This window comes from Aricia agestis, chromosome 2 (assembly GCF_905147365.1).
Source record: "Aricia agestis chromosome 2, ilAriAges1.1, whole genome shotgun sequence".
Lineage (NCBI taxonomy): Eukaryota > Metazoa > Arthropoda > Insecta > Lepidoptera > Lycaenidae > Aricia > Aricia agestis.
The window spans coordinates 18,715,499-18,733,598 of record NC_056407.1 but is presented as its reverse complement, the minus strand read 5'-3'; the positions used below and the strand labels follow the sequence as shown (position 1 = coordinate 18,733,598).

The window sequence follows — 18,100 nt, the reverse complement described above, 5'->3', positions numbered from 1 at the left end:
TAACACAAAAGGAAAATAATACAAAAACACAACATCACTATTTCACATTCCCGGCAAAACTCCGACACTTGACCTTGTACCTACTTGACAATTTTGACAGTTGACTTTTGAGTTTTGACAAACGTCACTCGAAGAAGTTAGAAGATGAAGGAAAATATTATTCTGTTATTAATTGATCGACAAAATTTTATTTATTCGCGCTTTTTATTTCCATTTTAAACTATACCTTTTATATTTTTTGATCACTCAATGCTATTTCATATATTAAAACTCGTATAGACTTCAATAATCAAATGAAAATGGAAGAAATTGAAAATGAAAACGCACTCTTAGATGTCGAAACTAAATTCCCTCTTTTACCATTCGAAAAGCAAATATTTGTTGATATTTATGAAAAAGACGCTCTGTTAATAATGGCCAAGTATGAATTATACTGTATTGTACTGTTTGGCTTATATTTAATTACAAAAATATAGACTGAGACTGAACTTGTATACTTACCTAGTACCTACAAAAAATACTTGTATACAATTATACTTGTATAAATTATGATGTAAAATTGTTGCTTATGTTTCAGAGGCCTTAATTATAATATGATTGTTTCAAATCTACTTTGGCTTTATAACAATCCTACAAACTTAGTCATAGTTTTAAACAGCAATGAGCATGAAGAAAAATATTTTTGTGAGAAATTTAAGTTACCAACCCTGCCAAATTCTGGGACTGAAAGGTTTGATTCCTTACAATTATTTTACAACTTATTGAACTTGAGCAAAATTGGTTCAGCGGTTTGGGCGTAAGAAGATAACAGAAGGAAGGAAGAATATTCTTATAGAAAGAAGGATAGACAGACACTTTCTCAAATTTATAATATAGATATGGATTTTCTATTATTAGCCTTTATTCAGAAGAACAATACATTTATTTTACATATATTGCAAAATATTCACATTAATTATTATTCGGTAGCACAGTCTGTTTCTGTGTGCCTCTTAGCAAAGGCCTCCCCCAACAGCTTCCACTCACTTCTCTGACATACCACTCTTGTCTACATTTTGCCAGCCATTTGTACTATTTCATCTTCCCATCTTTTTAGAGGTCTACCCTTATTTCTTTTAGCCCGTCCGGGATACCAAGATGTTTTTGTTTTTGTCCATTTTTCTGGCCCTCTCAAAACATGTCTGGCCCACTTCCATTTCAATTTTTTAGTTTTATATGTTACATCAGTTACACCTTTCATTTTTCTCAACACCTTGTTTTATTTATTTATTTTATTTTAATAATTTATGTACACAAAAATGTTTACAGTGAAAGTCTTAAAACTAGAAATACATTTCAGTACAAAGGTACTACTTATTCCGATTGGAATCTCTTCCAGTAGACCTCTTACAGGAAATTTAGAAAACAGGTAACAAAAATCAGTGCACACAACAATTGAGTCTATATAAAAATAACAATTATTATAAATACCTACGCAAATTAACAGAAAACTATATGATAACATATTATATAAAAATATATATATATTTTATTTTTTTTATGAAATAAGGGGGCAAACGAGCAAACGGGTCACCTGATGGAAAGCAACTTCCGTCGCCCATGGACACTCGCAGCATCAGAAGAGCTGCAGGTGCGTTGCCGACCTTTTAAGAGGGAATAGGGTAATAGGGGAGGGTAGGGATGGGAAGGGAATAGGGGAGGTTAGGGAAGGGAATAGGGTAGGGGATTGGGCCTCCGGTAAACTCACTCACTCGGCGAAACACAGCGCTAGCGCTGTTTCACGCCGGTTTTCTGCGAGAACGTGGTATTTCTCCGGTCGAGCCGGCCCATTCGTGCCGAAGCATGGCTCTCCCACGTATAAATATATAAATGTAATACTAATCTATAATTATAATTACGTACCTACTTATATATTAAGTAAGTACTTATATATAAATAAAATATTATAGAAACAAATATTTTAAAATTTACAAATACACAAATATATATATTACTTATATAAAATTTTAGGGGTTTGATTGAGGTGACATTGTTAGTTGAAGCTTAAATAGTGCTCATGCAGTCTTCTCTTAAAAAGTGCAAGAGTTTTACATTCACGTATTTGACTTGGCAAGGAATTCCAAAGTTTAGCAGCATAAATAGTGAAGGAGTATGCAAATAAGTCAGTACGATGAGGAGGGACATCTAAAAGGGTGCGTCTAAAGGATCGACAGGGCGGATTTTGTAAGTTGGGAAAGGAGAAGCGCTCTTTCAGATAGGAAGGGGATGTAGGACTAAATAAAATATTAAATAGGAAACACAGTATACGATAATTTCTACGCAAGCGAATAGGGAGCCACTGCAATTGCTTTCTAAATTCGGACACGTGATCATACTTCTTAAGGCCAAAAATGAAACGTATCGAAAGATTTTGCAGTCGCTCCAACTTGTTTAAAATATCTTCATTCGTGTCTAAATAACAAACATCTGCATAATCGATAATGGGTTGGATAAGGGTCTGCGCTAATAAGATCTTAGTAGGAGTTGGTAGAAACTTTTGCAGCAATTTGAGTGAATGCAAGGTGTGATAAACTTTACGACTAACGTTGCTCACATTGGAATTCCATGACAGATGTTCATCAAAAATAACTCCTAGGTTTTTAGCAGTGTCGGAGAAAGGTATCGTGGTGCCGTTCAATATAATTGGAGGAAGAGTGGCTTTATCAAGCAGAGCTAGCATCCGCTTACTGCCCATTAACAGTGCCTTAGTTTTAGTGGGATTTACGAGTAGACCAAAAGACTGCGCCCATTCACATATACGTCTAAGGTCATCATTAATGAGAGCAATGGCGGAAGATGCATATGGTATGGTGAAATGCTGGTATATTTGCAAATCATCTGCATAAAGATGGAATTTACACACTAGTATTTTTACAATAAAGTTTATGAAGATGGAAAAAAAAAGCAGGGAAAGTACTCCGCCTTGAGGGACACCCGCATCGAGAACTGACCAATCAGAGTAATTATTGTTGATCGTAACTCTCTGCGACCGACCCCTAAGATAAGAGTTAAACCAGGACAGGACGGAAGGGGACAAATTTAGAGACCGTAACATACCGAGAAGAATATCAAAATCGATAGAATTAAAGGCACTACTAAAATCGAGAAGTACAAGGGCAGTAAGGGATTTATTTTCCATGGCCCACCGAATGTCATCAGTGATATTTAAGAGGGCGGAAACGGTGCTGTGTCCAGAACGAAACCCCGACTGTATCGAGCTAAGTTGGTTGTTTTCTAACAGGAAAGTAGTGAGCTGCTGGTGAGCGATGTTCTCCAAAACTTTAGATAGGAACGGTAGTATAGAAATGGGACGAAAGGAAGATAGTGAATTGGGATTGGGAACTTTTGGTAGAGGAATGACATTCGCTTTTTTCCAATCCCGAGGAAAACAGCCAGAGAATAGAGAAAAATTAACCATGTGAGTTAAAATAGGAAGTAAGGAGGGGAGAATCATCTTAATCATCTTGGAAGTCACCATGTCACAGCCAGCTGCTTCTGAAGAGATTGAAGAGATTGTTTTCTATTTTGTCTATCCTTTTCTTTCCAATCATACTCCTCTCCATAATCTTCTGCCCAACTTCCAGCATACTTGTATGAGCTTTTGTTAGTGCCGAAATTTGGAACTCATAATATGTTAGAATGGGTAGAATGCATGTATTAAATAGTTTTTTTTTTGGTGCCCATCTTTATACTTTTGCATTTTACTATTTCTTTAAAGGACCAGAATCTTTTCCAGGCATTGCTAAAACTTTTTTCTGTTTATCTTTGGTTGTTGTATCATATATTGAGATGAGGTGTCCTAGGTATTCTGTAACATATTCGATCACGTTGTTATCTATAGTAATTATGTTAGTTGTACTTCCATTGGTCATAACTTTTGTTTTTAGGAGGTTCAATGACAGTCCGACTTCTTTACTTACTGTGTTAAGTTCTTCAAGCATGCGTTGCATTTGACTATGAGATGTGGCAAAGATTATAATGTCATCTGCAAACCTAAGATGTGTCAGTTTTTCGCCGCTAACATTGAGGCCCTGGTCATTCCAGTCTAGTTTTCGGAACGCTTCTTCAAGTACAGCCGAGAACAATTTAGGCGATAGTGGGTCTTCTTGCCGCACTCCTCTCTGTATTTTTATTTCTTCTCCTTTTTCTAGTTGTATTTTTGCAGTAATTCCTGTGTTTATATTCTTAAAAAGTCTAATATATTTATGCTCTACACCTTGTTTTTTAATGCCTCCCAGATTTTTGTAAGATCTATAGAGTCGAACGCTTTGCAATAATCCACAATTTATATGGATGTTTAAATGTTGATAGCTTTGAATAGAAAATTATACAGTGTGTTAGTGTAAACACCGTTATCCTTGAAACCAGCAAATGAGCCCGTCAAAATGAACAACTTTTTCTATGAGACCAATGCTGGGAACTAACCCTAACATCTTGTATAATTGAAAATATTATGTACCCATACATATATAGTACATATACATATATGCATATACAATTATACATATAGTATACAATATACATAATGTATTCTCTTATTTCAGGGCAAAAAGATATTTGGATGGAGGTGTGTGTTTTGCTTCTACAAGAATTTTTGTAGTAGATTTCTTAAAAGATAGAGTTCCAATCTCTCAAATAACTGGAATAATAGTGCTGAGGGCTCACACTGTTTTAGAATCATGTCAAGAAGCTTTTGTTTTAAGATTATACCGACAGAAAAATAAGGTCAGTCTTAGAAAAATATTAGGTTGGGGAAAAAGTAGCATCTTCGCATTTTATATAAAAATTCAAAAGGTATTTTTATAATGTTTATTTACAATTGACTAAAGTAATATATAGGTGCCGTTTTCTTTGATAACTTTTTGTCATCTTGTTGGTAGGGACATGAATACATGATCCCATTGCTATAAACATTTTTGGGCTTCTGATGCGAACTACTGCGAACGAAAAACTGCGACAAGTGGTTTTGGCAGTCCTCTTGTGATGTCAACCTGACACTGCCTAAGGAATTCTGCAGTGACCGAAACAGGTGGAAATCTGAAGGTGCAAGGTCAGGACTATACGGCGGATGCATTAACACCTCCCAGCCAAACTCCCGTAATTTTTGCTGTGCGACTAAAGATGTGTAACGTTATCATGGCAAAAAACCACACCCCTTCTGTTGATTAATTCCGGCCGCTTTCTCTAAACTTCTTGCTTTAATCTCATCAGTTGTTCGCAGTACAGTTCAGAATCGATGGTCCTGCCTGGCGGTAACAGCTCATAATGAATAATGCCCTTCCAATCTCACCACACACACAGCATCACTTTGTTGCGAGTTAACCCGGGTTTCGCCACAGTCTGTGTGAAGCCTGATCGGCCTTTGACCACGATCTTTTTCGCACGTTCTTGTTGTGCGTGATCCACTTTTCATCACCGGTCAGCTTCTTCAAAAATGGTTCGGTTTCGTTACGACGTAATAAAGAAAGTTTTTTTCAGTGAGCTCATGAGGCGCCCAAATATCGAGCTTTACACAAGTACCCAGCTTTTTTCAAACCGTTTTGTGGCCAATCCCCAGTTCTTCAGCTACATCGTAACTACTAATATTCCGATCTTGCTCCACTTTTTCAAAAATGGTATCAGTTTTGTCCGTAACAGGACGACCAGAGCGACGTGCATCTTTGATTTCAAAATTTCCGGATACTGCATTAGCTCCATACCTACATCACACATTTTTTTCGCGGCTTGTGTTGCATTTTACTTTTTTTGTAATAAAATTTTAAAATGTATCGAATTTCTTCATTAGAGTCACTCATTTTAACGAAAAATATATGAAAATCTCACAATTTACCTAATTTGAATTTGGAATTGTCTTCTGTAAAATTAAAACTTTTTAATGACACCAAAATCAGCCACATATAGTCCAAGAGATTTTTTTATGACAAGTTCATACATAACTACTACAATGCAAAAATACTTTTTCCCCAACCTATTAATTTGTGGCTCATCATACTTCAACTATGTTATATTTTTATGATTGGTTTCAGTAGACTGGATTTATTAAAGCATTTTCCAATTCACCAATTTCTTTCACATTTGGTTATCATCAAGTTGAAAAAGTTATGCGGGCACTCTTTATTACTGAGCTATTTCTATGGCCGAGGTAAGAATTTTTATACTTATTGATTTTTTTTTAATGTTTCTATATTAATGAAAATTGAGTTTGAACAAACGCGCGCGGTTTCTGCGCGTGTCACGCATTGTATTAAAAGTTTGAAATGTCATAATATTCTTTAAAATACTCTTAAATATGGCCATGGAATCTGAAAGATTAGATTATATATATATATATATATATATATATATATATATATATATATATATATATATATATATATATATATATATATATATATATATATATATATATATATATATATATATATATATAATCTAATCTTTCAGATTCCATGGCACTATAATAAAAAGTTTTAAAAGTAGACCATCTGCAGAAGTAACAGAGATACACATACCCCTCAGTACAAATATGGGTATTATTCAGACCTGCCTTCTAGATATTATGAACTACACTGTGAAACAAGTCAAAAGTATCAATAGGGGTTTGGATATGCAAGTAAGTTGTACATTGCAAACTCATGATAAATATAAAATAAATATCCACAGCCGAACATAAAACCTACTCCTTTTTGGAAGTCGGTTAAAAATTGCCGGGAATGTATATGTCGCAGCCGACTGGTTAACCCGTTCAATCAAACAGCTAGCCCTTTGACTGAACAACGCCATTCAATCTCACAGCTAGCTTTTTAATTGAATATTTCAGTCGCTCGAAACGTTCAACACTACAGCTAATTCAAAAGCAGCCGTTTGATTGAATTAGTTCAGCTTTCACCACCGCGGCGCTAGGTGCGTTTTGTTTACAATATGGCGTCAACTAGCCGGTGTTTTGTGATTGTATTAAGATATTTTTCGTAAATAAAATTAAGATAACATTTTAAACTTTCGCGTTGCATTATAATTAAACTTTTTAATCGGGATTTAACGCGACTTATTTAAGTAGTAATGCTACTACGAGTACATACTTTTTCTCAACGTTTCGGCCGTGTTGCAACGGCCGTGGTCACGAGGGGACTGCAGGAGCGCGACGTCTTCGTTTTCACCGGGCGGTCTGTTCTACGACTACCCTCGAGTTGTCCAATATTTGTGTTCCAATACACTGAAAGTCAGTAGGTTCACTGCGACACACAACACTAACTGTATCCTCGTAGTACTCGTAGTGGCATTACTACTTAAATAAGTCGCATTAAGTCCCGATTAAAAAGTTTAATTCCCGTTAAGCCCCGATAAAAAAATTTCATACATAGCTAAAAGTGTTAGTTCTTAAAAAAATGATCATTACCACCTATTGTATTCACCACTTTTATAGCAAATAAACGATTTGAATTTGAATTAATAAAATTAAAGTGATAGAAATTATGGGGGCACATACGAGTGAATCAAAATTTTAACAAATATTCGAAGAGAAATTACGAGATTATGAAATGTATCACCAAGGTATTAATTGCAATTATTGTTTTCAAAATGAGTTAGAATTAAAATATTTATTCTGCTTATTATCATTGCGGTTGTGTAATAATAACACTTAACTAATGGTCAGCTTAGTTAATTTGCCATTTAACCAGTTAGCTAAGCGTCGTCTAGCTGTAGTGTTGAACGTTGCAGTCCACAAGTCGGCTAAACGACGTATAGCCGTGTGATTGAACGGCTATTTTAACCAGTGGACTGCGACATAGGTATATATTTGCCATAGTTGCCTTCACTGTTTTTAAGGGTTCCGTAGTCAACAAAAATATATAGTTTCGGTCTGTCCGTCCGTCTGTCTGTCCGCGGTTTTGACTATAGAACCCACGAAGCTGTAATTTGGCATGAATGCACATAATATTAATGATGCCGACAAAATGGTACATGAAATCTTAAAAAAATGATTTTTAAAATGGTACCTTCCCGACACATCAAGCGGGGATGAATTTTTTTTCGCGTCCACCCCATCGTGTGGGGTGTCGTTGGGGTTTTTTAAAAATATTATGAGTATTCATAGATTATTTTCCGATCCGTTTGTGAAATATAAAGTGGAAAAAATCGTTAGAGTCCAGTGTCCCCCCCTTCTATCACCTAAACGGTTGCTTCTGGAAATGTGAAAAAATTCACGAGAGTAGGAAATATGCTGAATTTAAAAGGAAAACTCAAAACTATCACAGCTAAGAAAACTTCATAAGTTATTGAGTAGTAGTCGATCAACTAAAAAAATGTATTCGGCGACGTATAAAGGAACTTTTCGTTCAAATTCCTTTGAAAGTAACTGAGATGATGTTGTTATATTAGTAGTGTTTAAAACACGTTATAAATGTACATTCATTGACCATACAAAGTGACCATACAAAAATTAAAAAAAAAAAAAAACTAGCGGTACTAACTACGGAACCCTATATTGCGCGTGGCCCGACACGCACTTGGCCGCTTTGCAAAAGAGTTTGGAAAAATCTGGTTTAAAGTATTTATTTATGGGTTTGAGTAGTTTAGTTAGTATCTAATCAATATGGGTTTAGTAGTTAAACCGTAAGGTACTAATATGTATTCTGTGGTTAACCCTATTCTTGGTACTGTGTACAATTTGATACATACTCGTACAACTTTAAAAAAATCCCGAGAATTTATCTAATGTTTTTTTTTTAACTTCTATTATTTTATATGGTAGAAAATATATTTATGCCCAAAATAAAAAACCTTTTTAAATGCTTGCAACAATAAAATGGGCAATATAGCGCAAGATAGCGGACCGATCGAATGCGTCTTCACATCCCAAAGTAAGATTATTGATTATTTATTATATATTGTTTAAATTGTTTTCAAAAGTAATAAAATTTCAAAAGCTTATGGTATATTCTAACCACTAACGTTATTTTCCAATAGCTAAATATATTATTAGTGCATGTAATCTTTATTGTTTTTCGAGTGTAGCAAATGTGATACACTGCTACGAGTAGATAGCAAACATTCTAGATATTTTTTGCTGTGTATCAAATATGTGACATTGCCAAACAAAGGAATTGTATAGATATACAATTCCTTTCGAAACTGGTTATATCTAAAGAGCCAAAATGTAGTCATTATGTACTTAAATTATCTATATTTTTGTCATTCACAGATAATTTCTCACTTAACCACGCAACAACATAGAAGAGCTCGGCAACTCGTAGCTCTTGTTCCAAAACCGGGAGCAAAATCAGTTTTGGACGAAAGTGATACTTCTGCGGACGAAGTTCAACATTTCTCCCTCCCGCCTTCCGCACTCTGATAGCAGTTCACCATCTCCATCATTGCCATCTTCAATAGAAAACCTAAATCTTTTCTCAGATGACGATATTGAGGTCAATCAAATGGTCGCTTTAAAGTCTTTGGCATTTAAAGTATACAGCCAACATTCAATTCAGTCACCATTGATTAACCTTTGTTCGAGATTAATTTTATCGCCTAATCCATCAGCAGTTCTGAGACCAGGACTTGGTGTCCGGTACCATCACCTTCGTCACCGTCTGGACTAGCTGCACCCTTGCTGCGTTGCGTTGTGATAAAGACGAGAGAAAAAGACGTACGTAATGTATTACATCGTGATGTGCATTGTTACGTTACGTTAACGTAAATTTGCGCGCCACGTCAACGTACTGTGCCTCGTTGACGACGTCGTAACGTGGAGATATGGACAGGCCCTTACATGGGCGGCGTTGGTCTGTATGACATACTGATCGCTCTATATCGTACGTCATCCAGATGCCATCGTTGGCATTTTATTTTATTTATTCTATTAAACATATTTTATTTTCACAAATGCTCGATATTTGTATAAATAATTCCTGGTTTCTATATCGGCGTGATGAAAAAGCCCTAAATTGAAATGTTTGAACGCCTGTGGAGGTTTGAAAGAACTGATAATATTATGGTCACTATCAGGCCTGTCACGAAATCTATGAGTATTCAGAAGCCAGTAGCTGAAAGACCACGATGCTGTACGGCTGTCAAGTTGCTCATTATCCAACTTTAATAGCCAGTAGAGCAAGTGCACAAATTAAGGTTGAGTAAATTTTTTTGTCAAAAATGCAGATAGAGGTTATGCTTATTGCCGGAACGTATCTGTTTTATAGAATTTTATACTTAAAAGTAACAGTTTATAAATATTTATAATAATTCAGTTATAAATATTTATATATCTTGCTTTACTGAAAAGTTGGCATTGTAGCAAATTAAATACATAGATTTTATAGTGTTAATTGTTACTGATTTGGCAGTGTATCTAATATGTTAAGTACCCCGTACACGGTAATTCAGCATGACCATTCATTTACGTGAATTACATGCTGCATGATGAACGCTCATTTTTCATCATGCAGCATGATAATTCAGGAGGATAATTCAAGAGTATAATAATAATGTTATTTACTAAACTAAAAAAAAACGTGGGAGAGCCATGCTTCGGCACGAATGGGCCGGCTCGACCGGAGAAATACCACGTTCTCACAGAAAACCGGCATGAAACAGCGCTTGCGCTGTGTTTCGCCGAGTGAGTGAGTTTACCGGAGGCCCAATCCCTTACCCTATTCCCTTCCCTTCCCATCCCTACCCCCCCCTCAGGGGCGTCTTTCCTATAGGTGCAACGTGTGCGGTGCACACGGGCGCCGCGGTCCTAGGGGCACCGAGCGCCGCTCGCACTTGGCGCGCGCCCGCGCTGGCCGGCCGCCACGGCCCACGCTTTATTGACCAACGTAAAAAGAACTCCAGTTTGAAAACATTTTTGGGTAATTTTTTTTTAAAGAAGGCAGGTCTCTGTAGCCCTACGTCACTGCGACCCATGAGGATCTATTGTGACTCCTTCGCACTAGAGTATCATCCCCAACCCTATACTGCTCAAAAATTGAACGATATGGTTGGGGTTGGTGCCACGAATTTCCTCTGTGGACGAGTATTCGTGGCGACCAAGGTGCCTATTCCTGCTCTGTAGTAGAGCAGGGCAGTCGAGGAGAAGGTGAATAGGTGTTTCATCCTCCTCTTCACAGAATCTGCAAGTCCTAAACAGAATGGGTATTTGTAGCATAATTTTTGTGTAATATCCGAAGCTCTTCTTATATTTGTAGAATTACAGCAAAGCAAAGCGCGCCATTAGCGGCTCGGCTTTTGCAATATAAATATTATAATCTTTATTTTTCAACGTGAAATGAACCTTAAATGTGAAAAGCACAGTGTTCTAATTTAGAAAACAAACTGTGCCATGCTGGCTCTTCGGATGTAGAGAAGTTAGAGCTCTTCAATGAAATCGAATAATGAAATCGAATTAATACCGATGTTGTGATGATGTGATGTTTAATAAGTATATAACATGAAATTTAAAGTAAAATTGAAGTACTTAAGCGATATAAAATTTATGTTTTGGGGTTAAGCTTGTTAGGGTCAGTCAAGACATCATGGTCAAAACCGAAAAAAACTTCAATCTACAAACAAATAACAATAGAGAAATTTATTTATATAAGAGAAATTTGACAGTACCTATACTAACTTGATGTGCTGTTATAGTTCGTCTGGTGGAACGAAGGAAGCCACCGCTTAGAGTCCTCGCCCTCAAACGGCCGGACAAACTGTACTTTTACTTTGTACCCATTTCATTTTGACCGCGCGCGCGCTTCTTAGGGGGCGCTAGGGTAATGTTTGCACACGGGCGCCACATGGGCTAGAGACGGCCCTGCGGCTCCCCTATTACCCTATTCGCTCTTAAAAGGCCAGCAACGCACCTGCAGCTCTTCTGATGCTGCGAGTGTCCATGGGCGACGGAAGTTTTTTTCCATCAGGTGACCCGTTTGCTCGTTTGCCCCCTTATTTCATTAAAAAAATATACAAAAATTTAATTGTTCTCAATAGTTTTTAATTTATATTATAAACTATTAAAAACTAATTATTATAATTTATGTTATAAACTATTAAAAATAATAATTAAAATTTAGTGCTGGTGTCTGTACACGGGTGGCGGGGCTTTTGTCATAATAAACACACTCGTGTTATTAACAAGTTAATTAAAACTAGCGACCCGCGCCGGCGTCGCACGGGTAGGTATAAAATATATAGCCACTAAAAAACTGATTAAAATCGATAGCCTATGATCCTTCACGTGGGCTACTTCTTATCTGTGCCAAATAACATAAAAATTGCCGCAGTAGTTCGCGAGATAAGCCCTTTCAAATTATTTCCTCCGTTTTTTCCGCATTCTTCTAATGGTCTTAGCGTGATAAAATATAGCCTATAGACTTCCTCAATAAATGGACTATCTAATACTGAAAGAATTTTTCAAATCGGACCAGTAGTTCCCGAGATTAGCGCGTTCAAGTTAGCCCTTTCAAATATTTTTCCACATTTTCATCTATTTCTTCGCTCCTATTAGTCTTAGCGGGATAAAATATAGCCTATAGCCTTCCTCGATAAATGGGCTATCTAACACTGAGAAAATCATCAATATCCGTTGCGTAGTTTTAAAGATTAAAGGGAACAAAGGGACATGAGGGAAAAAAAACATCGTGGAAATCGGTTCGTGCGTTCTGGAGTTATAGCGTCAGGAAGGAAACCCCGACTTATTTTTATATATTAGCTGTGATATTAGATAGATACAGATATGTATTGAAAGAAGTTACATATCAAAATACTATATTGAACAATAAAACTAAAACGTAAATTAATAAACTTAAAAATTAAATAAAAGAAATGCGAAAACAAGTTACCGCGTGGAGCTCGGAAAATTATCTCCTTCTCTATTCTATTATTAAATTTCGAAATTCAGAACAGAAGAAAAAAAACACATAAGTACCTATTATATCCGATAAGTATATTTTTTTTTTAATTTATGTTTAGGCACAGAATATATATTAGTAGTACCAAGTATAGGTTAAACACTTTATGAAACATTTCAGTTTAAACTCTAAACTGCCAAAAATTAAAAAAAAAAATAGCTCGAATAAATGTATAATTTCACTAAAATATATCACACACCATAATAACGGAAAATAAACAAAAAAAAACTTGAGAGGTGTCAAAGGACACCCGGGCTTAGATAGGTATTATTTCTTATGTAAGTAATAAAAACCTGTATAGGGGAACTGAAGGCAAAATTGTATATTTAAGGCAAAACTCGTCTTACATCAACAAATATAGCTTTACTATTACATTTTTTATAGAATATCTTTATTATTAATCACTCTACAATTCCTATTAATCACACAGGCCATTTTGCCTGCGTGTGAAGGTAAAATGGACCACGGTAAAGGGCAAAATGGTCCCAATGCATATGTCATTTGGGGAATACCTTTTACAAATAAATGTTGTGTACAACTAAACTACAATGTGCCTAGAGGAGACAAATCATGCACTGCACTGCACCCGTCTTTTTTGTTTTTAGGTTTTCATGAATAAATGTCACATTTTGAAGTTAACCGTTTTACCCCTTTCATTCTTTAAATACTATATTAAAGTTAAAATCATGCAGAACACTGTGTCATATCATTAAATAGAAAATATTAATTACAACAAAAGTGCGGACTGGTCAAAAATTGTGTTTTTTACATCAAAATGTGAAAAAAATATTTAACCGCAATAAAAATCCGCTGTTCCGTATGACAGTTTCGCCGGCAATGACCGAGAACGGGAAGGGCCCGAGTAATTAGTAGCGTTACCTAGCAAATAGATGGCCCTAGGTTATAAGTAATTTAGGGCCATCTATTTGCTAGGTAACTATAGGTTTCAAGTAATTTGACCGTTCCGTTTTGCCTGCATGGTCCGGCCAGAGAGGGGGAGAGAAACAAGCACTACCGCACGGCTTACAACTATTTAGCATTTTTGCTATAGTTTTTAAAGTAACTAGTATAACATGTAAACTGGACCTTCGTTCCATCCGGGTGTCCCTTGACACCTCTCAAGTTTTTTTATGATGATAATCTTATTCATTGCACCTTGAATAAATTATTGTACAAATATTTCCGGTTTCCCACACCGGTTTCGGTGACGGTGGCCGGTTTCATTGAGACCATCCCACAGGAGTAATTTTATAGTGCTCAAATGTGCGCACAGTACACAAGGGTAGGTATACTCTTTATTCCTTTTACTCTCCTAGTCCAGTGGGCCGAAAGAACGACACGACTGGCGAAAGATCAGGCGCAGGGCCGACTTTTTACATGCCCATCCGACGCATGGACGCATTACTTGTCAGACAATTAGGTGATCAGCCTGCATTGTCCTAACCAATCTTGGAAATAAAATATTGTTTCCAACGCGAGAATCAAACCCACGACCACGCTAAACCACTGGACTACGGAGATCACGATACGTTCTTGTAAATACTTACCGACGTTTTTTGTATAAATTAAATTGAAAAACTTATTTCATCATCATCATCATCATATCAGCCTATATTCGTCCAAAAGTTATTTATTAGCAATAAAATATTATATTATGGCAAAATATATTATTTGATTTATTAATTTTGCGCACATTAACAGTTTGTATGCCCTGTTCAAAGAAACGCATATTTTTTTTAAGTGTTCGGGAGCACCACCCTGGAACTGAGTTGTCCCATGGGCATGCCGATGACATGCCGATCGCGCGATCCGCTGCATTATTGCATGACGAAAAATTAAATCACTTGTAAATCAATGTACAGCACGTAGTTTGCATGTCATTCGCGTCATTCACTACAATAAACGATCATGCGTGAATTACAGCACGTCACTCATGTCGTGCTGAAAAATTAAAGAAGTTGTCATTCAATGTACAGCACGTTGTACAGCACGTAGTTTGCATGTAATTCGCATCATTCACTGCAATACACGATAATTCGTGCATTACAGCACGTAATGCATGTAATGCAGAATTACCGTTTAGCGTGCGCATAACGCTCAATAAATGATAAATTACTGATTTAATTTTTTTTTAATTATTTTTTCTCCCTTCTATAGCCACCTACAAACATTGAATATGTTCTTTTTTAATTTTTTTAAAATATTTTTTCTTGCCAAGTATACGGTTAAGCTGTCTAATGTCACAGAATACATAATTAGTACCTTACGGTAGCTAATATCTATTAACATTCAACACAGTTTCAGTGTAACAGTTATCCTTATATTATATCAGGTTACACTTGCTTGTTGGCCTCACATTAAAAAATATAATATAACACATGATAAAAATAATACCTTAAGGACTTGTGTTACGGATACCAGACAACGGAAATATATTTAATACTTTTATACTGTATGCATATTATATTTAAGATTTTTATTGTCATACCCAAATTTAATACATATCCATGAGCCAGGAACATTGAAAACTTTTTGTTCCGTCAGCGGGATTCGAACCCGCGACCCCCGGCTTGAGCCGCCACTCGCTCAACCATTGAGCCACGGAGGTCGTCAAAATGTATTATTTTAAGGAAATAACAACAGAGAATTGCATAACCAAGAAGTTCCACAAGATTCTGCAGTCGCAACTGGACTGTGTGTGGCACCAACTGAGTACCAGGACTAAGGAATACATACAGGATCTGAAAGTTTTGAGATCTATGATCATGTGAGTAAAACAAACAGATAATAAATATAATGTTTTTACGTAAATATTGCCATACATTGCAGCACTTTTTAATACCTAAATGTTGTGTGATACATAAAAAAATATCCACAGCCGAACATATAACCTCCTCCTTTTTGGTAGTCGGTTAAAAACTTCATGCTTGATCTCTCTTCACCGTAAATACTAGCTACTTTGAGCTACTTTGAAAAATATTACATAATATATAATATGTACCATCGAGGAAGTTGATTCCTATGCAATTGACAGACCAACGTTATTTGGTCGAATATGTCAATTCAATGTTAATTGTGATCTGTCAGCTGGGTTTGACGTAACGCAACCAAACTACTTAGGCCCCCGATTTGCATAGGAATCAACTTCTCTGATAGTACCTATAACTTTTTGTGCCGAAGAGTAAAATAATCTGTGGAAATTATTTAATGAGTAGGTACCTAAATTTTTAACATTATTACAATATTCCATCTTACAGGTACTTAATACACGACGATTCTGTGTCATTTTACTCTCTCGTCAGTCAATACAGAACACCGGAGTATGCTAAGATTAACTCTGGATGGATACTTCTAGACGCCGCCGAACAGTTGTTTCGCACTAGCAAAACGAGAGTTTTCAACTCTAAAAATGGTAAGAATATTAATAACATACATCTCTAATACACTCAGAAAATTGTGATTATTTAATTTAAATGCCAAACACTACGTTATATCAAACTAGGTGACGACCGCAACTCCGTTGCGAAAAAATTCGTTTATCGCGCCGGAACCGTACATTTTTCCGGGATAAGAAGTATCCCATGTCCTTTCCCAGGACTCAATACCAAATTTCAGCAAAATCGGTTCAGAGGCTGGGCCTGAAGAAGTAATGGACAGACCGACACACTTTCGCATCTATACTAATACGAGCTATTGCCCGCGGCTTCGCTCGCGTTAAGAAGTATTATTATATACAAATTTTTTACCCCTTGGGGGTAGAATTGATCAAAACCCTTTCTTAGCGGATGCCTACGTCATAAGCATCTACTTACATGCCAAATTTCAGCCGGATCCGGCCAGTGGTTTGGGCTGTGCATTGATAGATCACCATGTCAGTCAGTCATCTTTGAGTTTTATATATTTAGATATAAAGCGGAAGAGTTTGTTTATTTGTTCGAATGCGCTAATCTCAGGAAGTACTGGTCCGATTTGAAAAATTCTTTCAGTGTTAGCCCACATTTATCGAGGAAGGCTATAGGCTATATTTTATCACGCTAAGACTATAATAGGAGCAAAGAAATAGAGGAAAATGTGGAAAAAACGGGGGAAATTATTTGAAATTGATTATTGATTATTATCTTAAGAACTACTGGAGTATTTTTTTATGTGATTTGGCGCACATGAAGAATAGACCACGTGAAGGGACATAGGCTATTTTTGCGGAAAAATTTACGGTTTCCGTGAAATTCCTAAATTACGCGGGCAAAGCCGCGCGGAACATCTAGTTTATATTATTGAGCTTGGATTTTAAGTAATTATTAAATATCTCTCAGTGTACCCCATAAGAAACAAAAGTATTTTACGTTACAGAGTAATAATGTTATTTTTATTTTTTTAAGAATTTGATCCTGAGCCTGTACCAAAATGGAAGCACCTGATGGATTTACTTCTGAACGAAATACCAGAGAAAGCCAAGACAAAAAACAGTGGGTCTATAAACAACACCAAAGTGTTAGTCTTGTGTCAGGACAATAAGACTTGTTGCCAACTAAACAACTTACTAACTATGGGCACCAACAAATATCTCTTCTACACAGCATTCAGAAGAGATATAGCCATCAATAATGTAGCTAAAAAGTTTTCAAAATTGAAAAATGTAATAAAGAAAGAGGAGAAGTCGAAAGAAAGTGAAAGTAAAATAAATGAGTTGGATGACGACGAGGAATTGGATGATCTAAATAAGACGAATTATGTGCTGACCTTAACACAGATGGTTGACGACTCTAAGATGTCTGATGAAAGTATATTTGAGCCAATGACACAGGTATTACTTTTTAAACACATATTGAAGATATTGAATATAAACACATTTGAAACAAACAAATTTTAAGAGCACGAATATGTTTTACTCATAAAGTTATTATTACCTAGCGGAATAGAGCAACAATCCCAAGCTGTCAAACGAAACCGAAATTTATTTCATCTGTGTGTAAAAATATGTGTACGTATACACTGACACAAGCATGATTTAACATGATTTCTATGAGATTAAATTGTCAACGTGCGGCACGTGCCGACTGGACGTCAAAAAAAGAGTGCTGCTGTCATGTATCACACGTCTCTTTTTACCACGCAGTGTTACTGATGGTGACATCTCTCTTGCTCAGGCGTTTGTTTCTCTATTCCGCTAGGTATATTAA

At 36.1% G+C, this 18,100-nt stretch overlaps 1 protein-coding gene across 1 annotated transcript in view; it reads left to right on the top strand.

Moving 5' to 3' along the window:
* Positions 1 to 233: 233 nt before the first annotated feature.
* LOC121739980 (DNA repair endonuclease XPF) overlaps positions 234 to 18,100 on the top strand; it is a 24,342-nt gene continuing 6,475 nt past the window's right edge. The window contains exons 1-8 of the mRNA XM_042132646.1: positions 234 to 421; positions 578 to 730; positions 4,584 to 4,764; positions 6,069 to 6,181; positions 6,484 to 6,652; positions 15,551 to 15,687; positions 16,178 to 16,332; positions 17,300 to 17,724. Of these exons, the coding sequence (XP_041988580.1) occupies positions 294 to 421; positions 578 to 730; positions 4,584 to 4,764; positions 6,069 to 6,181; positions 6,484 to 6,652; positions 15,551 to 15,687; positions 16,178 to 16,332; positions 17,300 to 17,724 (1,461 nt within the window). The 5' untranslated portion in view covers positions 234 to 293. The remainder of the gene's footprint in view (positions 422 to 577; positions 731 to 4,583; positions 4,765 to 6,068; positions 6,182 to 6,483; positions 6,653 to 15,550; positions 15,688 to 16,177; positions 16,333 to 17,299; positions 17,725 to 18,100) is intronic.